We start from the raw sequence: 27,258 nt of genomic DNA on the forward strand, positions 1-27,258 counted from the left end.
ATATAAGGAATAATTGGTGCTACGGCCGGTGTCTGTTTCTGAAGTCTTGAAGAGCGGGCTTGGCTCAAGCCTCCCTCTGTTCAGTCTTACACTCAATGCAGAGCTCAACAAACTCTGGCTTCTCCTCAACCGAGACACCAGTGTAGCCCAGGAATCATTCGTGCTTCCGTCTGCAAACTGGTCCCCAGGAACCCGTGGGCCACGAGTGCCTGAGGTTGATGGTCTTTGGGGTATGGTACTGAGAGGCCCAGCATAGCGGTCAGCGTGACTTACTACCTGTTCTCTGCTGTGGTCCGGGTTCCCCACTCACCTGAGTCTATGCTCTATGCCAGTTCCCAGTTGACTTGCTGTCTTAGAGTTACTATTGCTGTGGTGAAACACCATGACCAAAAGCAACCTGGGGAAGAAGGAGCTCATGTTTCACTCACAGTTCCTCGTAACGGTTCATCACTAAAAGCAGTGAGGGCAGCAAGTCAAGCAGGGCAGGAGCCTGGAGGCCAAAGCTGATGCAAAGGCCATGGAGGGGTGCTGCTTACTGGCTTGCTCCTTGTGGCTTGCTCAGCCTGCTTTCTTATAGAACCCAGGACCACCAGCCCAGGGTTGGCACCACCCACAATGGGCTGGGCCCTCCCCCGTCAATCACTAATGAGAAAATGCCCTACAGCCTGGTCTTATGGGGGCCTTTTCTCAACAGAGGTTCCTTCCTTTCAGATAACTCTAGCTTGTGTCAAGTTGACTTAAAACTAGCCAACACAGTACCTCTAGGCCTTTGCTTACGTCACCCAAGTCCATTTGGAGAGGACAGAGTGGAAGGGCCCCCAGAGGCAGCCCATAGGTCACAGGTCTTCTCTGAGGCCTCTGTTTCTCCCTGGGCTGGATTAGATGGAGCAGACCCGTTAGCTGGAGAAGTGAAGTTCCAGGTAAGAACCTGCTATTTAGCTGGAACCTGGCTATGGAGTCCTCGCTTCTAATGACCAGCTCCCTAGCATAGCCAGGAGGAGCCTTACATCTACCTGCCTGGGCCAGGGCTGTATCTCCTCTTCCTCCAGACACTTCTGGCTTCCCTGGGACACAGGCTAGCATCTTGGCAATGCCAGGAAGGGGCAGCACTCAGGGAGCCAGAAACTCCAGGCTGTTGCCCTAACTGCCACTAACCTGTGTACCCGTGAGAGGGTAGCCTCTACTCTCTGTACCTTGGTTCCTAGCTCTAAGGGATTTGTGGCCCCAACGGTCTTCTCAGCTCTCTATGGGGCCTAATAATGCAGGGCAGGCGTGGTGTAGTCACACAGACCTGGAATGATTCCTGAGTGTGCAGTAAGTAGTGTGTCATGGCTCTGCAGAATGGGACCGTTATACCTGTATTTATCACATTGCCGCAAGGTCCAAACAGTGTCATGGAAAAAAAAAATGCTTAGCTCTGGGGCTTGGCTCTGATGTAGGAGTAACTGCTTCCTGTCTTTGGGGTCTAAGAATGAGTGTTTTGTCCCTGACCTTCCCAGGAGGAAATGAGACTCCTGGGAAAGCTCTGTTTCCAGCTGTCCTAGCATAGGAATTGGGACCTTTGACTGCAGAGTGTGCACCACTGCCTGCTCAGGGAGGGCCTCTGCATGGGACACCTCAGGGCACAGCGCTGCTTCCTTCCCGTTCTCTCAGGCCTGGCGTTACTCGACAGACGGCCCTACCTCAGTTCCCCTCTTCTCAGACCCTCGCAGCATCCCTTCCCTCCTGGCCCACTTTTTACGGAGCCTGCCCCTCACTTTCCGGGGCCCTTAGTGGGACAGGCCCCACGGGATCACTCAGATGGCACGTTTTTTTTCCTGTGGTGCGTGTTCAGGCCCCGCAAGACCCTGTGACATTTAGCATCTGTGTAAGAGCACCTGGAGAGGCTGTCACAGTGTGCCCCTAGTGCTGTAAGCCTCCCTCGCATCACTCCTGGAACTCAGCCCAGCCGCCTTCTGTTCCTCCCTCCCGTTGACACAAGGCACCGTCTACGGGCACGGCCAATCTCTTTCTGGCGTCGCCATGCTGGCTCAACAAACTTCAGGGTTCCCACCCCTGGCCACCAGCCCACGACACACAGGCCTGTGCTCGAGGACCGCACACGTGTTGCAGATGGGGTGCACGTGCTGCACTGTTATGCCTACTGTGGCCCCGGGGAGTGGAAAGTCTGGCAGAACCAATCCCCCCCCACCACCACCCCTGGTGCGATCATCAGCCTAGCCTCGTTGCCACACAGGCATGGCTGAGTCCTTGGTGCCCGCTGCCACTAGGCACGGCTGCCAGTTTTGTGGGCACAGAGGATGTGGTGAATTAGTGGTCATGCCTCCTCAGCGGAGTGACAGTTGCATTCGGTATGCAGGTGCCCATCAAAGCCGGTGCCTGCACCCCTAAACTCGTCTCTAGACGGTCCCAAGAGGTATGCACACGTGCAGGTTTAAGACAGACCTCCACGGCCTGCTTCTTCTGTCCAGCTAGGTCTCCTGCATCAGGTGGGCCCAAGGTCCGGGGACCTGCCTGTCCCCTAGTCCTACATGCACAGGAGAGTAAGGCATCAGCGAGAGAGAAGGGGCAGGGAAGGGAGGGTACCAGGGAGGAGGGCATGAGGGAGAAAGGCAGGGAAGGGAGCTGGAAGTGGAAGGACAAACAGACACGCTGACCACAACGCTGTTAGGACCCCATGGTCCCTGTCAGAGGCAGGCAGGTATCAGGCTGGCCAGTGCCTTCACATGCTCCCTTGAGCCCCCGGGGTTCTTCTGAATGCTTTGCTGGCCCCTGAGTCAAGCAAGCATTGCATTTCATCCGAGAGGAGAAACAGGAGCAGCGGCCAGGCCAGCACTGGTCTGAGAGGATGGCCACCTCTGTTCACAGGGTTACATTTCCATGGTTACAGCCTTAGCGATTCCCTTTAGTGTTTTACTGATTTTCAAGCAGTTGCCATGCCCTTGGGCCCTAATAAGTGAGGGTCCCAGCGACCTCTTTTTCGGTCCTTGACGTTTGTTTTGCAGGAATTATTGCAAATAAGGCCAATGCCAGGCCAATGTCTACCATGAGCTAAACCCCAGCAAGGTCTCCGAGAACAGTGCCCCAAAGTGCTTCCACGGTCCAGGGAGGATTTCTAATTCCTTAATGATAATTCCTTCTGTATCAGCCGCTGGGTTCATCTCATTTCAGCCACAAAACAGCCTTACAGGTGAGGAGCATCATTTACCCAATTTTGCACTTGAAGAGGTCCAGAGAAGTCAGGACACTGACTCAAAATCACAGCCTGTAAGTCATTTAGCCACTAATAATTGTTCAACACTGTTTCCCCTGAGCAGTGGCTGGGTGGTCCCGGGAATTCTCCTGGTAACAGGCTGGAACAGTGGTTCTCAACCCCTTGGGTCACGACTCCTTTGGGGGACCAAATGACCTTTTCACAAGAGTTGCCTAAGATCATCAGAAATCACAGATATTTACATTATGACCCATAACGGCAGCAAAATTACAGTTCTGAAGTGGCAATGAAAATAATTTTATGGTTGGGAGGGGCTCACCACAGCGTGAAGAACTGTATTAAAGGATCGCAGCATTAGGAAGGCTGAGACCCGCTGGGCTGGAGGGTCTGAGGCAGGAGGATGGAAGCTCTCCCCCACCTCTGCCTTCCTCCGGTGCCGCTCGCCTTGGCCATGGTGTTCTGTGCCTGCTTGCTACCCACCAGCTGTGCAGCCCTGCGAGCGCGGGCCTCTCTGCTCTGCCTCTGAATTGCCACGTTGGCGGCAGAAGCGGGAAGCGTATTGTGTGCAGAAACAAAACTGAGCGGGTTTTTCCTTTTCTGAAGGTGGTAATGGCGCAATTAGTGGCTAAGCCATTACCCCCTCCTCCCTGGCTCGCCTCCCTCCCTCCCCTCCACCTCCCCCCTCTTTTTTTTCTTTCCTGAGAAAAGTGGCTGAATTGAACAGCTCTCCCTCAATCTTCCACTGACTCTCAGGAAGAGGGATAGAGTCCCCCCCCCCCCCCCCCCCCCATGTCTCCAGGGTCCCCTTCCCCCAGTTGGGTCAGACACTTGTTGGCATTGGAGAATCATCGAAGGTACTACTATGTCCACAAGTGAGGTGAGCAATACAGTGATGAATGGATTCTGAGGGGCAAGTTGGAAACTGAGCGAATTTGCAATTCCAGGTCCTTTTATCTGTCCCTTGCTCACTGGGGACAAATGCTGGCATGAGACCTCTGCACAGCCACCTGTGAAACACACTGAGGCCCCCTTTTTTTTTCCCCTGACTGGAAGGGATGGGGAGTTCAAGACCAGGTTGCATTGTAGGAGTGGCCATGGACTCACTTTCAAGCTTCCTTTTTTGCTTTCTGGAAATTGAGAACCGTTCGGGTTTGCCTACTTCCCAGAGCCCATTTATGGCCTTAGGCCATTGCATCTTTATGGGCATTTTCTGCAAGGATGACTTCCTTCCTGTTTTCTAGAAAAGGATATGGGGACTCAGAGAGCTTCCTCAGCGCCTTGCCCAGGGTCACAGAGCTAGGAAGTGCCAGGGCTGGAACTCGAACTCAGATCACTAGTTTTAAACTCTCTGCCTTGGGGCATGATTTGCGGCTGCCGGTGTGGTTGATGCACTGAACAGGTGAGCTCATCGGGAAAAATGACTAGAGTTCGGGAGAGAAGACTCCAGGGCAGGCCACATCCACGCCACTGGCCCAGCCCTGGGTGAGCCAGGCCATGCTCACCTCATTAGAGTTGCCTCTCTCCCATTCTACCTTGACATGAAGCACAAGCAGAAACTGGGACAGGAGCCCCAGGAGACCAAATCTGCAAGGTCCCTCTAGGGGCATGGGTGGGGAGGGCTGGCGGAAGAGGCCTCAGGAGGGGCCCAGCTGCACAGCGGTGACAGGTAGGGGTGAAAAGGCAGCCAGAGCCAGAGTCCTGGGTCTGCTCTGTACTTCTTCCCCGAGCTGGAGTGACAGTGTGATACACACAGTGGCTAAAAAGCAGGAAGAGCAGGAGCAAAATAAGGACAGAGGCAGAGGCCAAGTCAACCAGACCAGTTCCCAGAGGGAACAGAGGGACGGCAGAGACTACCGGGGGAAGGGAAGGGGAGAGAGATGAATTAGCCATCACTCCCCTGTAAACCTTAGAACCCAGCTGTTGCCAGGGCAACGGGGCAATACCTGTCTCTCTAGAGGAGATGAAGTTGCCAGGGTAACTACATCCTGTCTTTCTCAAGGACCATCCCAGAATGTGGCACCCACTAGCCGTTACCATAGCAACTGCCTCTTTGCCCCACTTAATCCCATCCCGTCTGTTTAAAAGGGCCCTATAGTTGGAGGTGGGGGAGGTAGGAAGAGAGAAGATCACTTGCGGACTAAGTTTGTTCTCTTCCCTTTCTCCATCCCCCTCAGCACATCACCCTGGGAAAACGGGGTCCACTTGCTCCTGAGCCCACACAGTCCTGCAGTATTGTGTATAGGGGGGCGCGGGGGGGGGAGCCAGGGCAACACAGGAGCAGGTTTTGAAGTGGAAGGCAGGCAGGTGTTGGGGAGGCAGTTACCGGGGCAACGGGAACAGGGCGTTTCGGAGGTGGTTGCCATGGGGACCTGGATGCTGACGAAGGCTCGCGAGGCTGTGAGCAGCCACAGTGCCCTGCTCAGAAGCCCCAAGCTCGTCAGTCAAGCCGGTTCTCCGTTCGCACTCAGGAGCACGGGCAGGCGAGCGGGCCCCTAGTTCTGGGAGCAGAGCAGCAGCATCCCAGTCCTAGTTCTCAGCCTAACGCCTCGCCTGCCTGCCTGCCCAGTGCAAGGATGGCCACCATCACCTGCACCCGATTCACAGAAGAGTACCAGCTCTTTGAAGAACTAGGAAAGTGAGTCACACCTCAGGGAGTCTTGGAGGGCATGGGGGATCAGCCTCTCGGGCAGGGGGCGTGTGCCTGTGTGACTGGAGCTCTCTGGTGCATGCAGAGGGAGGTGTTTTGCATGATTTGGGGGCACTGTGTGTGCACAGAGTGTCCAGAGTCAGGCGTTGACACATTTATGTTGACATAGCCTGGTTTTGTGTGTGTGTGTGTGTGTGTGTGTGTGTGTGTGTGTGTGTGTGTGTGTGTGTGTGTGTTTAAAGGGTAACAGATTGACGGTATATGCACACAACTATGTACATAAGTACACATGACCTGGGTGCCCAAAGATTCTTAGAAACTTGGGATTTAAAAGGGATTTTTCCCACTTGGCTGGGTCCAGACTGGAATCTTTTCTGTAGTTGAACTTAGATGCCTGTCGTGACAGAGAGTTCACCACCACCCACCTGGAGGCCCTGACTTCAGACACTGTGCAGAGTGGCACATCCCTTCCCCCTTCCCAAGTTCCCTACCAGGAGCAAGGGCTCCGGTACCGAAGGGGTTAACGTGAAAGCGATCGTGGTGTTGGGAGGAGGGGAGGAACTATCAGCAAGCTGGGGCAGGGGGATGCCACTGTGGCAGCAGGCTGTGCACTAGAAACGGTGGTCCTTTGGCAAAGTTACCCATCGTGTTGTGCCCGATGTTGAGAGAAGGGTGGGGAAGCAGACAAGAGAAAGGTTCCCTGGGGTAGATCAGCAGGCTACAGATATAAGGGAAGGTTTCTAGATGTTCCCGGCGGGGCTTGTGGGGGTCCTGGATGCATCAGGAGTTGGGGAGCAGTTTGGCAGAGTGCCCCAGGGACGCAGAAGTACCGGTACCAGCCCTGTTCGGGCCCTGTTGTAGCAGTAGGGATATGAGACAAGGGGCCCTGTGAACAGATGTGTGCCAGTGTGAGATGCGGAGATGCATGTACCAGTGAACATTTTTGAGGAGAAGCTATATATGACTTCCATGGGGAGCAGATGGAGTTGTATAAGAACTGACGCTGGGCACAGTGTGAACTGAAAAGGCATGCAAATACTGGTGCAAGTAAACCACGAAGAGATGTGCAAGTGTGTCATTTGTGTGGAAAGCCTAAAAATGTCAGTGTGCCCTGCAAGGATGTGTGTGTGTGTGTGCACAGTTATGCAAGGGATGCTCCTGGTTAGATTGCAGCGAAAGTATGGACATGCATCTGTGTGCACATGTGTGGCAGGGCAGAGCTGTGTGAATATCAGTGAACATGAGTGTGTATATAAAGTGTATAAGGTCACAGATAAGAAATATGGACAGAATGTTCTTGAGTGTGCATGTATCTTGAGGAATATGTACAGGAAGTGTGTGTGTGTGTGTGTGTGTGTGTGTGTGTGTGTGTGTGTGTGTGTGTGTGCATGCCTGTGTGAGGCCTGCCTGGACTCATGGGCTCATGTGGGTGTGTGGGCATGTGTGAGCTTATGCTGGTGTCTACATATGTGTGGGAGGTAGACCTATGGCTGTGTCTAAGCATAGCCCCTGAATAATACACACACACACACACACACACACACACACACACTTAGATTATTCAGACACCTACACATAGCCTGGCTCCCTTGTGCAAATGTGTGTTCACGTCTGTCTCCAGACTTCCTGCTGTTCTGCGTGTCTTTGTGTTGGGGGGCAGGAATACAATGTTTAAGGCTGCTCTGGAGGAATGCCTCTTAACTTTATCTGGGACCCCTTTTCCAGAGTATGTCTAGTGTGCACCTGAAACCTAAGGATTTCCTGAATAGACAGGAGCTACCTTTCAGGAGCCACTCCAGCTGTTTCTGGCAGGGACTGCGTCACAGAGCACAATGAAATGGAGTTGAGATGTGATTCCAGGGATCAGAGTAACGCAAAGTGCTCTTTTGCTCTGAGAAGAGATGGGGGATCATTAGTACTGAGCTCATGTGCCTGATTGGCCTTCTCAGTCCCTCTGCCTGCCTGGATGCTAAGAGGTGCTAGGGTAGGGGCAGAATTTTAAGGGACCAGGAACAGTGGTACGGCCATGGCAGGAAAACCAAGAGTGGCAGGGATGCCCAGGCCTTGTCCAATCAATTTCAGACCTCTTCCTTGCAGAACTATTGGTGCTCTTAACCTTTTTTTTAGGTCATTTATTCCTCCAGGAATCTGGTGAAAGCCTAAATAGATATTCCCTAGAAAAATGCATAAACCTACAAAATGTTGCATGCAGGGTCAGAGCATGTGGGACCTTAGGAGACTGTGCATGGACCTGCACTTGTGCCACGGGGAAGGGGTTGTGTTGGGCCAGCTTTGTGGCTGTTTGAGTAACACAGGCCAGGGTACCCCATGGAGGGCGCGTCCGATGGCGTTTGCTCTGCACCTTAGCCTTAGTCTGAACTGAGGTGTGGATGTTCAGGGAGGGGCTGCCCCACGTGACCCTTAGCTCTGTGACATTGGGTGGGCTGCCACTCTTTCTGACCTGCAAGCTGGAGCTGTAAAGGGCTGTGAAGATTGTACAGATGGTGTGTGAAGACATAGCCGCAAGCCTGGCTGACACACAGTGGGCCTCTGGCAGGATAACTCGGGTGGCTGTTATCCTCCAGGATTGGGCGAGCCTAGAGGAGGAGGCAGAGCCTTCTCAATGTTCAACCTTTGTGTAGACGGTATCCTGTTGAGGGGGAAATGTTGGTCAAGGTCTTCTCGGGCTCTTCTTCCGTGACGGAAGCAATGAAGAAGTCTGTCTGCAGAGTTCATCCTTTAGTTGGTGATCCTGTGCCTTCTAGCTAGGACACTGTGTGGCTACCCAGAACCCCCACCCAGAACTCTGTCCACACAACCAGCTGGTTACCTAAAAAGAGACTTTGGTTAACCCCTATCAGGGCTTGGATTGCCACAGCATGGAAGAGGGTTAGCACTCCACGAAGACTTCCTGGCATTCTGCCCAGGGAAGACTGGCTTGTCACCAGTGGCCTTCGAGGAGCCTAGGGTGTAAGCAGAGATTCCCTCTCCTGCCTGGATAAAGCCTTGAATAGGGGTTTCTGGAACTTCTAGATGCTGCCAGACTGAAGATCCCCTCTATACCCGGGCACTGAAGCACATAAATTCAGAGAAGCTAAGAAGTTGATTCTGGGTCCTCTAACGGGTTAAGATGGGGCTGTTTCTAGGGACCCAGAGATGAGCTCACTCCCTTCTTCCTCCCTGGGATGGAAGCCCTTGCTTGGAGTGGGCAGCAGTACCAGCTGCAGGGCCAGGGTGGGCCAGGGTAGCCCCCAGAGTTCCCTTCCACTCACTCAGCCTCCTCTGACATCCAGAATCAATAGAAAGGCAGGAAGGGGGATAGTGATGGTGTGTGGGGGGGTAGAGACGGGCAAGGAAGGAATGCCCTAGAGAGCTTAGGCAGACCCCGAGGTAGGAAGCCTCCTCTAGCCAGGCCTTCCCAGGCCTCCATCTGCCCTGACCTGCAGAGGTTAGCGAGGCAGAGCCTTGCTCTGAGAGTCTTACAATTGCTGCTCTGGACAGAAAGAACCTCAGGAGGAGATTTTACTTGAGAGAGAGAGAGAGAGAGAGAGAGAGAGAGAGAGAGAGAGAGAGAGAGGAGAGAGAGGAGGGAGGAGAGAGCTCAGCCCACTCTTTTCTCTCTAGAAACAGGGATCTGAAGTTGACTCAGGCAGTGCAGGGGAGAGGAGGCTGGTGGGAGTGTGGGTGGCCACAGGTTGACAGGGACTTGGGGGCTGGCCCCTGAGCCCAAAGCCCTTTCTCCATGGCTTTTCATCCTGTACCATGCTCGGGTGGACCGACCCGTGGGTGGTGGCCTGGCTTGGAGGCAGCTCCCTGCATCGGGTTTCTAGGTGCTGGATGCACAAGGTCTCTTTGGGACTCAAGCTCTAACGCCCTGTAGCGTGTGCTCGGCCATTTTCCCTTTCCCTGCAGAGCTGGAAAAAAAAAATGGGCACTGTCATGGTGAGAGGACACTAAGACACCAGAGCCCCACCTAGAGTCAGGGTCATTCTGCACCCAAGTCCTTCTCCCAGCCTCGCTGGGTCTCATGGTACCTTCCTGTCCATTAGCTTATGCCCGAGCGAAGTGGGCAGGGCTTATGGATCCATTTTACAGATGAGCAGACTGAGGCTAAAGGAGGTGGCAGGAAAGCTCTAGGGACTGTGGCCTGGTCCATGGAAGGTTGCTGAGCAAGGCTCCATCGGGTTGCTGTATCTGTGAAAGAGCTTTCCTCTTGCCCATGCGCCAGGGGCAAAGGGCAGTGTGGTCTTGGTGGTGGTGGCAGGGGACAGTGAGGGGGATAATGATGAGCTGGTGTTCATTTTCTGGCCGCAATTCGGCCTTGAGTTTACTGGGCTACCTTGGGTGAATCACTTGTCCTTTGTGCGCGCTCTAACTTTACCGTCAGTAAAATGGGGGTCCTGTCTCTGGAGATGTCTGAAACGCCCTCGGTGGCCTCCTCCCTCAGATCCTGTGCTCCCACACTGGGTGGGCTGTGGAGACTGTCTGTGCACTGTACAGATGGAGACGCCTCCTGGAGGGTGGTGATCTGTCCGAGGCTGCAACGAGAGGGGCTGGAGGCCAAAGGATGGGCGACGGGGAGACAGGTCCTGGACGGCAGGGAGAGAGGGGTGCAAGGACAGGAGAAGGGACAGCCTTCCCCGGCTTCTCCGCAACATCAGAGCAGCAAGCAGGCACATGTTCTGGTGCATGCCGCAGCCCTCCACCCCCACACCAGCGCCCCCACACAGGCTGAGACACACTGACACTCTCCAAGCCTCCTCCCTCCCTCCTGCCTCCCTCCAAAGCACAGCGACTCTGCTGTCAGCAGCCCCTGCAGCCTGGAGCTGCAACCCTCTGTGTGGTGTGAGGGCAGCCCTCTGGGCTAATGCACGTGAGTGTGTGTGCACGCGCATGTACACACACACACACACACACACACACACACACACACACACACACTCGTGTGTATGTGCTTGGGCTGGCACAGAACATATAGTATGGATTCACCTTCCAGGGCAGGAACAGCCAGATGGCACCGGGTGGGCTTCAGGACTCTGTCTCACCACATATCTCTTTCCATTTCTCTGGTCCATTTCTTTCTCTCCCACTTCCTGTCTCTGGACAAACCTTCTGCCCTAGCTCACAGGGTTCCTGGATGCACACTGCCCAAGGCCTGCTGTCTTATGATCATTTCCATGAACTGTTAGGAAAAGCCCACTTCAGGCAAGCCAAGTGCCGCCCACCCCGCTGAGCCCCAGCCCTGGTGCTCTAGATCCTTGGTGTACATGGCTACACATAGTATCAGGTGGTGCTGTAAGGCCCCCGGGACTTACGGAGCCATAGAATATTGAGGGCCTTGATACCTTGGGGTCATATAAAGGAGGGATTTATCTGTGATTCTTGTGGCCATTTCCACACGTCTGTTTCTGCCCCCCAACTTGGGTTGTGCTCATCATGTGTCAACATGCAGGACTCACGTGGTCTCTGCCCTCATGGGGTGCACAATCTGACACAAAGCCAGAGCTAAATCTCTTCTGGACTGATTATTTAGACAGGTGCTGGCTGTGGTGGCACATGGCGGTAATCCCAGCACTCGGAAGACAGAGGCAGGTGGATCTCTATGAGTTCGAGCCAACTTGACCTACATAATGAGTTCCAGATCAGCCAAGGCTACACAGTGACACCTTGTCTCGAAATACCAAACAACAACGAAGACAAAGGGATAGTTACCCCAACCTCCAGTCCTTAAAATGCAGCTGAATAAGGGCTAGGAGCACAAACAGGACCCACGAGACTTGAGGCTCTGCCTGTGAGGGCCAGAGGTACTGGAGAGGATGCCCTGAGGAGGTGGCACTGGGGGCTGGAGGTTGAATGAAAACTCTTCAGAAGGAAGAGGGCATGAATATGCTCCCAATCACAGTGCAGCTCAGGTAAGGTCTGTGAGGAGAGTCAGTGGTACACATCCTCCTCAGGGGGCACATGGGGTCCCACTCTTCTCTGATCTGCAGAGCTCATTCCCCAACTTCCAGATGCTAGGTCCTACAAGGACCTGTGTCCGTAGAGGGGGAGGCTGGCAGGGTGGGGGAGTCTGGAAGCCAAGTCAAGTACTGAGTTGTGGGGGAACTTGAACAGGTCACAGAGCCCTCTTTAGGACTCGGCTTCTCTTCCTGGCTAGTGAGGGACTTAGGGGTCACAGAGGACAGAGTGTCGGAATGTGCAGAGAAAGACAGGCAGATTTGATCTTAACACCAGAGAGAACTTTCCAAGGATCAGAACTGCACCTGGTGCCAACAGTCTCTGGAGATGGCACTAAGGCAGATAGGCAAGCCCCTGTTCACAGCCCTTGGCCTCCCTGTCACCTTCCTAACCAGCACCCCTGCCCTCACTTAGAAACATGCTTGTAAGAATGATCTGGGGGACCGCGGCGGCGGCGGCGGCGGCGGGGCTGGGATACTCTCCATTTTGTTGAGACTAACCCAGCGCCTGGTGCTGTTGCTCTGTGGATAGGAACTATGGCCCAGAAGGCCAGTGACTCACAGAACTGGGCCTTCCAGCCTCGTCTTACCCCAGGGCATGGCTCTCTGCTCCCAGAGCCTCTCTTGACACTGGAGCAAGTCTTTGGAGGTGTATATCATGGCAAGGGAAGACCAAGTCAGAAGAGGTAGTGGACAAGGATGGCTCTTTGCCTTTCCCCCGCTTTGTCCAATTCTGGCTTGGCCCCTAGGCACTGACTATACACACACACACACACACACACACACACACACACACACACACACACACATATATATATTTTTTCTATTTTTCCTTTTTGTAACCCATTCAAGAAAAGGCATGTGCAACCAAAACAGGGAATATGTTGGAACTTCTGTTGATTCAATGTTCTCTTCAACAAACAGAATCTTCCGGTTCTGAGGCCTTCTGTGTCCTCCAAGAGACTTCTGCTGGGTTGGCGCTGGAGCTGGGGGGGTGCGGGACAGTTCGCCCCCACAGCATCTTCTGGAGCCCGGGAGTGGGCGGTGCACCACCGCCGGGGACAGGAGGAGGGAGGCGAGGTTTCGGTAGCAGGTCCTGGGATGTTCTGGTTGTATGATGCTGTGGCATGTGGCCGTCTGTTCACAGAGGTGCCATGGAGACAGGAAGCCGAGGGCATCCTGGGCCCAGCCCTACCTCCCCTCAGCGGTTTGCCTCGCATCTGGAACTGGCATAGCTCAGTTTTGCTCGCTTATTATTAAGAAAGGACAGCATTGCCTGAAAAGAACGAAAAGAAAAAGAGGGCTCGGGCATCACTTCATCCACCATCAGTGTCACCGACAGGAAGGATCTGCTTAAGATGGCCCAGGGCTGAGAGCTGTGAAAACACCTCATCTAAGATTTCCCTTTTGCTTCCAAACGGACTCTGCTGGCCACAGCTTTCTAATGATCTTGAGAGCTGGGGGATGCTTGTCTAAGCCATGGCCACCCTCCCTGCACACTGCTCTCTTTTTCTCACACATGGAATCTTGCCCATTTCTCACAGAATTAAAGCACAGCTGTGGATCTAAAGCGGGTGCTCTCTCCCACCCCAACCGTGTGGAGTATTGAAAAGCAATGGCCAGAGTCAGAGGCCTGGTCCAAGTTTTCTCTACCTTGTTTCTTCCTTTCTTTCTTTTTTTTGTTTTTGTTTTTGTTTTTTTAATTTTGTTTTGTTTTTGTTTTTTTGAGACAGGGTTTCTCTGTGTAGCTTTGGAGCCTATCCTGGAACTCGCTTTGCAGACCAGGCTGGCCTGGAACTCACAGAGATCCACCTGCCTCTGCTTCCCGAGTTCTGGGATTAAAGGCATGTGCCACCACCTGCTCCTGGTTGGCCTCAGTTTCTTTATCTATTGACCTTTGTAGTAAGATATACTGGGCATGCCAGCTCCCCCGATAGCCACGTGGGTCCCACACTGTGGTCTAACAGGTAACACTGCTCAGGTGGCCGACCTTAGCTCTTTGTCATCCTGTAGATGTTTTAACCACACCTGCTCTGAGTTCCACATCCTGGGCAGTCAGATCAAATAGCCTAGGAGAACAATAGGACCAGGTTCAAATCCTACCCCAGACAGCAGGTCCATCTGTACTGGGTCAGGATCCTTCTGAGATCACCTAGGCTTGACCCAGAGAGGCAGAAGGGTCGAAGATCTTAACAGAGGGAGGTTTGGGGGAGGGACCGGTTGGAAGACACTTGCCACATAGCTAGCATCCAAGCCGGAGAATGAGGAGCTCAAAGGATGAGACTAGGATTCTAACGGCAGGAGGAGCCTATGTGTACAGATCTCGGGGTGATGGCTAGAGTGGATCCAACTCTTTGCGGGAGTCACAGGCTCCTTTGTGAAGTTAAAGAAGAAAGCAGTCTTGGCCTAGAGCATCACAGACACAGAATCATTTTAATGACATTGTAAATGGGCTCATCAAAGCCTAGAGCCTTCCTGGCGGCCCAGCTAATAGCCCTGCAGGACCGGAGAGGAAGTAACAAGAGGACAGATGCAGAGGGAACAGAGGGAGTGGCCGTTGGCAGGCCATGGGCAGCAGGAGGGTCGTAGTTGAGGATGAACCACAAAGCTGTGCGTTCAGGGTATCAAGTCCCCATAGGGTGAGGCAGGCGAGGCAGATTTGGCCTAGGGGGTGCTGCCAGGGCTGGGGGAAGGGGAGGCACTGGGTGGGCGAGCCTGGCATACGCATTTCTTCCCTGGAGCCTTGGGGGCGGTGACCAGATTGCGGTGGGTTCCCGGAGTGTGGGAGGTGGGAAGACGAGGCAGCGGATGTCGGACATTTGTTCTGGAAGTTTGGCAGCATGAAGGAAGGGGGAATCAGGCAACCAGGCTGCTGAGTTGAGAGGACGGTTGTTTTACTTTGTTGGGGGAGGGGTATTTATGAAAGCAGGCAATGGAGGGAAGGCCTGAGGACTGGAAGGATGCCAGACGAGCAGACTCCAAAGGTGCAGAGTGCAGGGCAAGTTCGTGAGTAGTTCATACCCAGAAAGTCCCCACACAGAAATACTCCTCTCTGCTGAGACCCTGAGAAGCTCTGAAGGCAGGTGAAGTGACCTGTCTTGGGGTGTCCAGGAGGAAGTAGGGTTAGGATTCATCATACCCCTCTTTCACATAGGGAAACCGAGGCCCACCAGGATAAGCCAGCTTGTAACCAAGCTGGGCGAGGATTCTGGACTTCTCATTTCCCATCTAGTGCCCTTGGTGCTGGCCCCCCCCCCGGCTGCCATGGCAACACTTCAAGGGGTTCCAGGCCAGAGATGATTATGGGCACCTGTAGCTGGCAGCCAGCCACACCCAGGACACCAGGGCACCAGCTCTGCTAGTCAGCCAGAAAACAATTTCCCAGTGAAGAGTCGCTCTTCACAGCCCATTAGCACGTTCCCACATTCTCAGCGGTGGACCCACTTTGCTCCGTCCTCATGCTGTCTGCATGGTGCTGGGTGGGGCCTCCTTGCCTGCTCACATTCACTCCTGGTGCAGACACTCAGGAGAGACTCCTTAGCCCTAGGGAGAGGCCCCTTCCCCCTTTGCCAGGCCCCCTCCCCTCCTTTTCCCCAAGCTCAGCTGACAGGGTCCATTTTGTTTCCCCGACACGCCTGTTTTTATCCTCTTGAATGTAATGATGCCCATACAAGGCATCCTTTCTTGAGCATTTACTATACTCCAGGGACTCTGCCGAACACATTGTCTGCCTCATTATCGAATTGAATCCTTGAAGCAACTGCTCAGGGTGGGGATTCTATTGTCCACAGTTTATGGGGGAGGAGGCAGGCAGACCAAGATGACATCACTTGTTAGTCAGGGGCTGAACAACGGTGGTAATTTGAACTCGGGTTGGACCGCTCTTACTCAGGACTGCGTTTGCCAACAGGACAGGCAGGAGCCATTGACTAGGCTACAGTCCTGAAGTCAGACAGGCCTCTGTGCCATTGAGCCTCAGTCTTTCCTCAGCCTCATGTTGCCAGTGAGGAAGCGGAAGCCCGTGGGGCCCACCCCTGCCTAAGTTCTCCGAGAATGGCTGAGATCTGAAAGTCCCTGCTGAGATCAGATGCCTGCTCTCTCTGTGTCTCATACACATCCCTCTCCCCAACTTTATCTCTTGATTACATGGGTACATTCTGAGGGTGACACACCTGTGCTGTCTCATACCTAGGACCTCATGGTATCACAGACCCAGCTAGAGCCAGGTGATTATTAGCATCTGTCCCCCTGGACCTGGGAGCAACATTCCACTTTTCCCCCTTTGCACCCAGGAGCACTGACTACACCCACACCCACAACAGTCTTGTCCTTGGGCTAAGGAAACACCCTCCCCCCAATCAGAAACACTTTCACAGGTATTCTCAAGTCCTCCCCGCCACCCCACTCCAGCATCCCCTCTTCCTCCCCTGGGGTCACTTCTTCCCCCTCCCTTCTCCATCTTGGCCTTCTCGATGCTCCCGTTCTGCCTATCTTTCCATTGCTAGGCCTTGGCTGGCCTACTCACCTGCTGGCCTCCGCTCCGCTCAGCGCCCTGCCTGGGAGGAGTGGGTGGGTTGGCTCCTCCATTGGCCAAGGCTTCCGGGCTGCGGTCGTTTCTCGTGCAGGTCGAGAATGAACAAACATGCTTTTTCTAAGCCAAAGATGAAAGCTGCAGCAGCCGCAGAGAGAGCTGCAGCCAGGCTGCCTCCCTCACTCTCGGTTTGGCTCCCTGACTCTCGTCTCGTCTGTCTGTCTGTCTGATTCCCCCATCGTGACAGGAAGGGAGCCTTCCTCTGTGCAGACCCCATTCATCCTCTACTGTGCTCTGTGCTCTGTGGTCCGAGTCCTGGGCTACATGTTCTGAGTACCCAGAGTGGGGTTGCCCCTGCTCTCCTTAGGGGAGAAAGAGAATCAGAGGCTAAGTTCCGAGTCACATGGTCAGGAGGGGCCAGCCTGGAGGGAACCTCTGTGAGCTAGAGGCCCAGCTCTTGAAGACTCCACTCCCCTGCCTTTAATGGAACCAGGAGGAAAGGCTGAAGTGCCCTGAGTTCTCTTCACTGCCTCCCTAGAAACATTCCTTCTCACTTGGGGCTGCAGTTTCTGGATCTGTGAAGTGTGGCTCTGATTTCTTCAGGTTGCTGTGGGATCAAAAGGACTCCAGCAGTACCTGGGCTTGAGAGTATCTGTAGCCTGGGGTCAGGAGCTGGGTCCTGACTCAGGAAGTGCCTCCTCTGAGTACCCGAGGAAGGCTGTGCATCTCTGCCCATGGGTGGTGTGCTCAGGATGTCCTTCGGGGGCTCAGTGTCCCCGAGTAGCAACCCCCAGCTCATAGGAAAGCTGTGCTGTTCCCGTTCAGTGAGAGAGAGACTGGTCTGGTTCAGTAGAGGTAGCTCCTAGGCCCCTGCTCCTTGGGTTCCGTGAAGCTTCCTGCAGAGTCCATTCAGTGGCCCCATCAATGCTGATTTCATATCCATGAAATAGGATAGGAAATAACTGCCTGCAGAGGAGAGAGTTAATCTCTCTCTCTCTCTCTCTCTCTCTCTCTCTCTCTCTCTCTCTCTCTCTCTCTCTCTGTGTGTGTGTGTGTGTGTGTGTGTGTGTGTGTGTGTGTGTGTGTGTGTGAATGTCGCAATTGAATTGATTGCATCCACCCGACTCACACTAAGAAGGTCTAGCTGTGAACCCACCGTGGGCCTGGTACCGGTGAACAAGGCTAGGCCCTACCGTCTCTAGGCTGCTCCTTCCCAGATGAGGCCACTGAAAGACTTCCCCTTTAAGGCATCATGGAAATCAAGGCCTATAGCTGGGCAGGAACCTAGTAATGGCTTTCAGGCCCGTTCCCCTACCTAGGTAAGATGGATGCCTCTGAAATATCAGTTGTCTCTTTGTCTTCAAATGCCTATTTCTGTCCCCAACGCTCCTGACTGAAATCCTCCTTCCTGCCTCATTTCTGCTCCCTTCCCTGTTGTTTAAAATCACTATCTGATCTTGCGTGTTCTGTTTATGGAGGTGCTAGTTAGTGGTACTTGACACTGGGTTCCAAGTGCTAGATGCTAGGTTCCAGATGCTGAGTGTTGGGTACGAAGTACTAGGTACCAAGTGCTAGTCATAGGAAATCACTAGTTGGGTGGGGGAGACAAGAAAGTGGGTAAGCAGCCCCCACAAGGGTCAGGTGGGACTGATAGAATATGATACACTTTCAGGTCTTCTTATCTGGCTTTTGGTGCAGGGCTCCTAAAACTCTTGCATTTTCCTGAGTAATAGGGGCGACTGGAGCAATTTTTGTTCTCATATTTGATCTCTGATCCCAGTTCCTGACACAAAAACTCTTAATTCCCCTGGGATTTCCAGGTGCTAGAAGCATCTTTGGCTCTTATGGGGTGACTCATTGTGGGTTTCTGTATGGAGGAGGCCATCAGAAAAATCGAGCGCTAATTGGACGCTTGGAACCTTCAGCCTCATTCTTCACTCTCCAGGGAGATGAGAGGACTGGAAATCAAGTTAGTGACTGGTCACAGTTACATGATGAAGTCTCTACAAAGACCCTACAGGCAGGGGTAAGGTCACATCTGGGACAGCGAACACATCCAAGTGGCAGCAGAGTGTCACATCTCAGCTCCAGGGGGCGTAGAGCTGTGCTCAAATCCCCCAGGCTTTGGCCTCTGTTCCTCTACAGCTGCTCATCTGTATTCTTCACCATGTCTGATATTGTATAACAAACTAGCAAACGTGTTTTCCTGAGTTCTCTGAGCTATCATAGAAAATCCTCCAAATTGAGAACAGCAGTAAGAACTTCCAATTGTTAGCAAAGTTGTACAGGAGTATGGGCAGCCTGGGGAACCACTTCCTACAGCTGGCATCTGAAGGAAGGGCATGGTGTTGCAGAATGGAGCCCTTAACCTGTAGACCTGCCCTAACTCTAGATAGCATCATAACTGACTTGTCAGATATTTGGCGAAGGTTGGCATAAAAGAAACCACCTTTATTTGGTGGCCAGTATTGTGGGGGATGGCTAATAGCAAGTGAACTTTCCCTATATGGGGCCTTCATGGAGTATAGTGGAGATCCTGTAGTAGAAGTAGTGTCTCAAGGAAGTGACTGGGGTCTCTCTCCTTTCTTACTGGTAAAGAATAGGTAGAGCTCGACATCCCAGGGAAGACCTATTACTGTGTGAGGCCCTCAGTATACACATGATTCTAGCCATTCCTTTCTTCCTTGTCCTTCTCTGCCAGTTCCCACCCACTTACTTTTCGCTGCCCTGTGTTGAGCTGGCTAGAGTGTGCTCATCTGGGGTCTATGCCGGACTGAAGGCTTCCTTGGGGTCTACTAGCAATTGCTCCTGCTTCACATGTTAATGGCAAGAAGAGAGATTATGACTCAGCTTTCCAGATAATAGGGTTCACAGCAGTCATCTAATCATCTTGTGGCATGGGCATGCTCATCATCTTAGGTGTGGGGGTGGAGGTTTGGAGGCTATTGGGAGCTGAGCATGGTCAATAGGAAGTTTGAAGGGTACTCAGTGTAGGCGTCAAAAACCCACAAGTGCAAATGTTTGGGGCCCGGATGCAGCTCTGCTTGTAATGTGCAGTGTGAACTTGAGCAATCTACATGGAGCTGAGCACTGGAGCTCAGCATCTTGATCTCCACTCCACACAGGAGGCCTCTGAACTATGGTTTTGCACTGTGTCTGGATGATTCATATGATAGTAGCACACTTGCATCTAAGAAGTCTTCCTAGGCTCTCTGTTCTGGTCACTCGTGTGAGGACAGGGATGATGGTGACACCCCTTACAAGTCTCTTCTGTGGTGTGAGTGTGGTTGACAAGATGGTCTTCACGAAGTGCCATGAAAAATGGCAGCTCAAGCTCAGATCCAGCCCTCAAACTAGTTTTCTTTGGTTCTCTGCTCAAACTCTTTTGAAACAAGGAGCCAAACGCTGATGCACGTGCTTTTACTCCCAGCACTGGGGGTTGGGGGGCACAGAAGCAGGAGGATCCTGAGAATTTGATGGACAGCCAGCGTAGCTGAGTGGCCACTTCCCAATTCAGTGAAAGACCGTGTCTCAAGGCAACAAGGCAAAGATTTTAGCGCTTGCACAAGCACATGGCTCAGCACACTCATGTGCACGCAGCACACACATACAAAACTGAATCGGCACCAAATAGGCATTTCCTACCCCTCCTACTGGCAAATACAAAAAAGCTTGGTAACACACCATATTAACAAAGGCAGAGAAAATTGGTCCCCACATACATACATACACACACACACACATATATACGTGTATATATACTATATTAGTGATTTTTTTTGTATGTCTGTGGTGAAATTACCTGACAGAAGCAACTTCAGGGAGAAAGATTCACCTTGGCTTTCGGTTTGAGAGGGTTTCAGTGCTTTGACAACGGAGAGTGGCTTAGTTCGTGGAAGTAGCAGCACATGATAGTCTGTTCACATCATGACAGATCAAGAAGCAGAGAACAGCCAGGATGGGTGGAACATACCTTTGATCCCAGCACTAGGGAGGCAGAGGCTGATGGATCTCTGTGGGTTCAAGGCCAGCCTGATCTTCAGAGTGACTGAGTTCCAGGACAGACTGTTATAAAAAGAAACCCTGTCTCAAAAAAAAACAAAAAGAAGAAGAAGAAGAAGAAGAAGAAGAAGAAGAAGAAGAAGAAGAAGAAGAAGAAGAGGAAGAGAACAAGGCTGCATCCAAAGCTAGGTGGGCCCTCCAAAGACTGGGCCCTAGAGACCTAATTCTGCTAACCACACCTAACTTTCCAACAGTTCCACAGCCTTCCCAAACAGTGCCAGCAGCTGGGAAACAGGAATCAAGACACAGATCTGTGGGGACATTTCAGATTCAACCCATAACACATACTATTGGGAAAATAAGTTCATACAGCTTCATTATCAACCAAAAAACACCAGTACATAGGGCTTATCCCATAGACTCAGGCATGCATAGGAAATGCAATGTTTTTTGGTTTGTTTTTGTTTTTTTGACACAGGGTCTCTCTATGTAGCCCTGGCTGTCCTGGAATACACTAGGTATATCAAGCTGGCCTTGAACTCAGAGAGAGAGAGAGAGAGAGAGAGAGAGAGAGAGAGAGAGAGAGAGAAAGAGAGAGAGAGAGAGAGACCTCTGCTTGCTTCTGTCTTCAGGGTGCTAGGATTAACTCAATTCTAATGCACACATACAGGGTCATTGGGTTGTTGTTTCTAATAGCTAGAGACTGACCCTAACCCAGCTGCCTTTCAATAGGGGACTTCAGTGAGAAAACTGTCCAAGCCACTAGGCTATAGGACAGTCATATAATTATGTATTATGTAATGAAGAGCCATTTATGAAAGAGGGCCTTCAAAATACATTAACTCCATTGAGTGTGGTGACGCATGACTTTAATCCCAGCACTTGGGAGGCAGAGGAAGGTGGATCTGAGTTCTTGGCCAGCCTGGTCTACATGGTCAGACCCTGTCTCAAAGGAAAACCAAAGTTAACTGCAGAAAGGAGAAAACAGCATGGTGTCCCTACCTGGTGCTGTGTGAGAGGAGGGTCTGCAAGGAGGGACTCCAGGCCCCAGCAACAGAGGCCCTGGTGAAGAGGACCCTGCACAGGCTGGGACCTGGGCGTGGAGGCTGGACATTTCAGGGTCTACATATTTACTTCTTTTGAACTCGGAGCTATGTGATGTATTACTTGCTCAAAGAACAAAGCTCTGAAGATTCTCGGAGACCTAGATTCTGTGGTTCTCACTCCAGGCGTCTAATGTTTTATAACTTGGTGACCTAACTTTTATAGAGCTGGAAGGCTCATCTTGCATGAGGCCAAGGATCTGGGCCCCTCTCTGGATCTTCCTGACCAATGCTACCTTAAGCCAGGTCCTCAGCTCTTGTGACATAGGTGGGTCCCTTCCTGTATGGTACAGCAGTACCATATAGGCACGGGAGTACCATATAGGCACGGGAGTACCATATAGGCACGGGAGTGCCATATAGGTCCAGGAGTACCATATAGGTCCAGGAGCTCTTGGTAGTCCGGGGATACAGCTCTCAGGCTCCCTCACTGTATGGTGGTGTTCTCTGTCCTCCAGGGGAGCTTTCTCCGTGGTGCGCAGGTGTGTGAAGGTGCTGGCTGGCCAGGAGTATGCTGCCAAGATTATCAACACCAAGAAGCTCTCAGCCAGAGGTAGGTTCTGTGCTGCCCGCCCACTGTCAGCTTCCCTACTCTGCCATCGTCCTTGCCCTAGACCCGAACTCCAAGCTTGACCTCTGGGAGACCCTGCTGGCAGGCTGGGAGGCTCTTCCTTCTGAGAGTGTGATGAGAATAGACCCTTTGCTTTCCTTCCTCGGGGAATCCAGGCTAGAGGTTACAGGGTCTCCCAGGTAGGTCGAGCCCTCAGGGGTACTCCCTCCCCCTTCTCCTCTGCCATGCCCTTCATGGCTTGTCTCCCAGCCTTTGTCTTTGCTGTATCTCTGCCCGAGTGTTTAGCTTGGCTCCTTTTATGGGCAGCCCTTTTTTCCTCCTTCCAGATCTCTACTCAGGGTCACGTCCTCGGAGCAGTCTCCTTGCCTTCTCCTCAGTCTCCATTTTTTTCTCTTGCTACTATTTCTTATTTCCACGGAGCCTTCCCCTGGCTCACTTCATTCCGTTTCACCACTTTGGCTCCTTGTTCAGTCCCTGGGCCGTGGTGACGGTGAGTCCCGACGGAGTGGCCAGGACTCAGCCACTGCTCTGTGCTCAGCACCCAGGACAGCACCCTCGCCAGGCCTCTGTGCTGGCAGAGCACTGTCTGTGGCTCTGCTCCTCCCCCCACACTGGTGTTTGAATAGGTGCTCTGAGGTGTGGCCTGCTTTTGAAAAGGACATCCAGCCAATTCTAGCTTCAGAAGCTTTCAGGACTTTAGCGCCCACCCCCAACCTTAAAATGATCCCAGCCAGTCGCCGCCACAGCAGGCTTTCCTGGGAAATGGCCCCCCATTCAGGCCCCACACAGTCAAACTTGCACCTTAATAAGATGCCCGGGGGCACTGGAGTTTAAGAACTCTGCCCAGAAGACTCCTGGTTATTCCTGTGTGTTTAGGACAGTGGTGGGTGATGGCAAGCCAGCATCCACCCCAAACAGATGCCTTGAAGACTGGTGTGAGGAGAATTCCGTTGGGGGAGATGCGCGCGGAATCGCTGGAGAGAGAAGTAAAGCATCTAAGTGTTTGATAGACCGCGGCTGAGTCTGGACGAGGGCCCAGCAGGTGCACGGCTTAGGAAGGTTCTGTGAATGCTGTACAGGGCGTTCATGCTGCTCTCCGTGGGCCTCCCAGCAAGCCCCGGACTGGCCTGTGGTTGCTACCTTTTGTCTCCAGCTCTGCTGTCTGGCCCACAATGCTCTATTTACTTACTCCTCTGCATCTTGCAAGGAGGAGAGGCTCTCAGGGTCCCCAGCTGGGGTGCCTAGTGTAAAAAGGCCAGACCTGCGGAAGGTCTGGAGTCAGAGCCGGAGGCGAGGAACCAGGGGGGCGTGAAGTCCGTCTAGAGTGCTGCCTCCTGCTGACAGGCCTGGAGCAGCCTTCTGTTTCTATGGGCCTAGTTGTACCTCAGTTCCCGAGAGAGCCTGGAGATAGAGACAGGGCAGTGGTTCTCAACCTTCCTACTGCTGAGACCCTTTAATACAGCTGCTCATGTTGTGGTGACCCCCATCCATAGTTACTGACGTTGCTACTTCATCACCGTAATTTTGCTGCTGTTATGAATCGCAATGTAAATACCTATGTTTTCTGATAGTCCTGGGCGACCCCCAGGAAAGGGTCATTCTAACCCCAGAGGGGTCGCGACCCCCAGGTCGAGAGCCCTGGGTTAGGGTCCTGCCACGTCAAGTTTTGTCCTCAAGAGGAGCATCGGGAAGGAAGATGAGAAGGGAGCATCACCTTGGATGCTGCCGGTTCTTGGATCGGTTCACCACCCACCGTCTCAGGGGACATGCATAGAGAGACAGAGGCCATCACTCCTGTTCCGGAAGGTGGTGACTAAGCATTCCTGGACAGGGAAGCCTCTCCCTGTTTGTGTCAGGCAGCTACTACCTAGGCCTTCTCTTTCTGACCGTCTGTGGAGACCTTGACCTCCTGGCAGGAGGAAAGTAACCCTGCCTCGGAGGCTAGGCGCAGGGAGCGGTATGAGGTAACTCTCTCCACGCCTGCTGCCGCCTGCCAGCCCTCTCCCCGAGCAGGAAGGGGAGCAGACTCCTTTAGCAGGTCTCGGTGTGTCACTCGCCTCCACAGGGGGCTCTAAAGCTGTCACAGATGACACTATTCTCTAAACGTCTCCTGCTGACTCTTTGGGATGACTTCCTGCTGCTCCCAGCAGGGAGCTGGACCCACCCAGGGCTTCTATCCGCTCCTCCCAGCAAGCTCTGCTTCCCCCTAGCACGCCCCGTGCACATGGCCTCTTCTAGCAAGTAGTTCCCAACTCCGGGAGATATTTTTATATGTATTTTAAAATTAGTTCTTAGGAACAAAACCTTCGTGGTGTCATTCAAAGAAACCACAAGCAAATAAAATGAAACATAAAAATGCTGCCTGTTCACATGCCCGCTGGTCCCCAGTGCCAGTCTTAAAAACAAAATGTAACTGCCTGAGCTTGCACCCCCCTGGGGTTGAATTGTCTCGTCCAGGCTCCTGGACCCCAAACATCCTGGCAGAGTAGATGGCAGCCCTGTGCTCTGGGTCAGAGCCTACCAGGTGCTCTATGGACCTACCTCCTAGGGACTCTGGGCACAAAGGTGTGGTTGGTGCAGTGGTCAGGGGTTGGTCTTCTCAGGCTCGAGGCTCAGACTCACCGCACAGGCTCGCCAGCCATCATCTCTGAGCTTCATTGAGACGCCTACTACAGAGCCCTCTGGAGGCTTTGGGGTCCCATGAGTCTGTCTTACCCACACACTCTCTCTCCAGGCACCTCTGCTCTTCTGATTATTTCTCTCATATCTCAGGATGGGGAGGGGCCTTTTCTGCTCCCAGCACCCTCCCCCATTCTTCATCCCTCCTGCCACAAACTCGTGTTCACCTGTTGGCAGGAGCCCAGCCTCTCTAAGGCAAAGCCCTGTGTTCTGTGTGCTTGGATGACTCTGGCCCTGTCTGGCCCTGCTGGGACTGTCTAGCTCCTGGAACTAGTCTGTCTCCAATTTGGCCTCACTACCCTGAGGATGACCCAACCAAGGTGGGATGAAGGTCCCCAAAGGTGTCATTGTGGGTATTAGGGGCCATGTACTCAGGTACACGGCAGGGTGTGTTCCTTGGATGTCTCATCATTGTGGGCTGGGACTGAGTCATGTGCTAATTGATGATCAGTGCAGTTACTAGCAGGAACTGACATGCAGCTCCGCCGCTTGCCTGTGCTAGGAGCTTGGACAAGCCTCTCAGAAGCCCCAGGTTAGGCCCCTGGAACTTGGCAGTAACCAGTGGACAAGGCTGTGTTCCCACTAGGCCTGTTTTCTTGGGAATGAGACATGAAACACACCTACAAACTAGGTAGAGTGAAGAACTGAGGAGTGTTACCAAGAAAATCAGACGGGTATGGTGGCACACGTTCGAGACCAGCCTGGTATGGTGGCACACGATCGAGACCAGCCTGGTCTATATAGTGAGTTCTAGGACAGCCAGAGATATAGCATAGAGAGACTCTGTCTAAAAGGAAGGTCAGACCTGGTGATGGAGAAGTGACAGGCAGAGGGACACTCTAAGAAACGGCAGCTGGGGAAGCTCTCTGAGGAAGCGACTTTGGGCTGGGATCTGTCAGGGGAGGGAGGAAAGCAGTAGAAGAAAGCCCAGGGAGGACACTCTGGGACGGGAGCACAGCGAGTCAAAGGTCCTAAGAAGCACGGTAGAGCCGGGCGGTGGTGGCGCACACCTTTAATCCCAGCACTCGGGAGGCAGAGGCAGGTGGATCTCTGTGAGTTCGAGGCCAGCCTGGTCTACAGAGTGAGATCCAGGACAGCTAGAGCTGTTACACAGAGAAACCCTGTTTTGAAAAACAAACAAACAAACAAACAAAACAAACAAAAAGAAGCATGGTGTATGCCAGGCCAGAAAGAAAGAAGTCAGTGTGACTGGGCTTCGTGGCTAAGATGATAGCTAGGGCCTCGGGTTGGATCGTAAGCACGTTGGGAAGCTATTAGTTTGTTGGACACCCAGGAACAGCAGGGTCTTATTTATACCAAAAAAAAAAAAAAAAAAAAAAAAAAAAAAAAAAAAAAAAAGCCCTTGACTGCCAGAGTGAGGTCCTCAGAGCTCTAAGTTCTGAAAGGGCTTGGCTGTCCTGATCAGTGACGTTGAAGAAAGGACTACCCCTTTATCACCAGGCCTCACTTTCTCTTCCTACCCAGCAGAGCAAGAACAGCCCAGAGAACATGGCCCAATAGCACCTGAGCGTCTCAGTGCTTTAGCAAACGAAAACTTTGCAAACAGGGCTAGGAAATCCTGCACACCATTCTGTTCCTACGCAGCAGATGGGTGTGGCTAACGGGGAAAGTCACCAGGCAGGGCAGCTGTATTATGCCTGCAGCTGGCATCAGAGTCTTAAAAACAAGGATTTGGCAGTTCCAGCAAGGAGGTCTGGTAACCAGGAAGAGTTGATGGGTTTGTGACCAGTGTTTTGCCGCACACTCCCCCGCCCCCCATATAGTTTGCCAGTGGGTCTGCATTCCTGGGTCATCTCATGCACAATTCCAGATTTAGACTTGCACCCTCTCCCTCTGAATGCCTGGGCCAGAAGATTCCATTCCTTCTGATAGTCTGGACCTTCCCTCTGAAGATCTTTGGTTCTGCTGTGGGAGAAGGTGAAATGCACATGGAGCAGGGGACTGGTTGGGGTCCCCTCCTCTGCCGAGGAATCAGCATTCCGTGCCTCAGGGTGTTGAAAGAGGCTGGGAGGGAGGGAGCAGAGGGTATGTGGAGCTAGTCTGGCTTTGTACCCCATCCCCAGTCCCTGCAGCCTGCAGCAGGTTTTCAGCTGGGGAGCTGAGCCTATCAACCAGAATTGAACTTAATTGCTTTGCTGATGGTAAAGCCACATTGTAGCATTGATCTTGGCTTCTGCAGCCCACAGAGGGCAGCCAGCAATTGATCTAGTGGAGGGAGCTGAGGAAAGAAGGACTTTCTCCATCCTCACCACACCTGTTCTGGAGGGGCCATCCTGTGGTCAGGTTATAGCCCTGGGTCAGCCTTGGACTGTAATTTGAGTGTCCTTCTATGGGCCCCAACTTCCCATCGGGGCACAGGCAGGCGGAATTGGTAGTTCTGAGTCGGGTTCCAGAGAGCAGTACAACATAGCGTTTAAAATCCAACTCCAGTCACACTGGGTCCTTAGCTCCTCCTTCCTCTGTGAAGTCAGAAAAATGACAGGATGGCCTAAAGATTGCTTGAAAGGGGCACAAATGCTCTGCCCTGTGCCTG

General features: G+C 52.8%; 1 protein-coding gene across 1 annotated transcript in view; it reads left to right on the forward strand.

Annotated features, from left to right (window-relative positions):
• Nucleotides 1–5,600: 5,600 nt before the first annotated feature.
• Nucleotides 5,601–27,258, forward strand: part of Camk2a (calcium/calmodulin dependent protein kinase II alpha) — a 37,324-nt gene continuing 15,666 nt past the window's right edge. Inside the window, exons 1-2 of the mRNA XM_052742254.1 lie at nt 5,601–5,849; nt 21,913–22,007. Of these exons, the coding sequence (XP_052598214.1) occupies nt 5,788–5,849; nt 21,913–22,007 (157 nt within the window). The 5' untranslated portion in view covers nt 5,601–5,787. The remainder of the gene's footprint in view (nt 5,850–21,912; nt 22,008–27,258) is intronic.

This window comes from Peromyscus californicus, unplaced genomic scaffold, assembly GCF_007827085.1.
Source record: "Peromyscus californicus insignis strain IS unplaced genomic scaffold, ASM782708v3 Scaffold_17__1_contigs__length_78620276, whole genome shotgun sequence".
NCBI classification, from domain to species: Eukaryota; Metazoa; Chordata; class Mammalia; order Rodentia; family Cricetidae; genus Peromyscus; species Peromyscus californicus.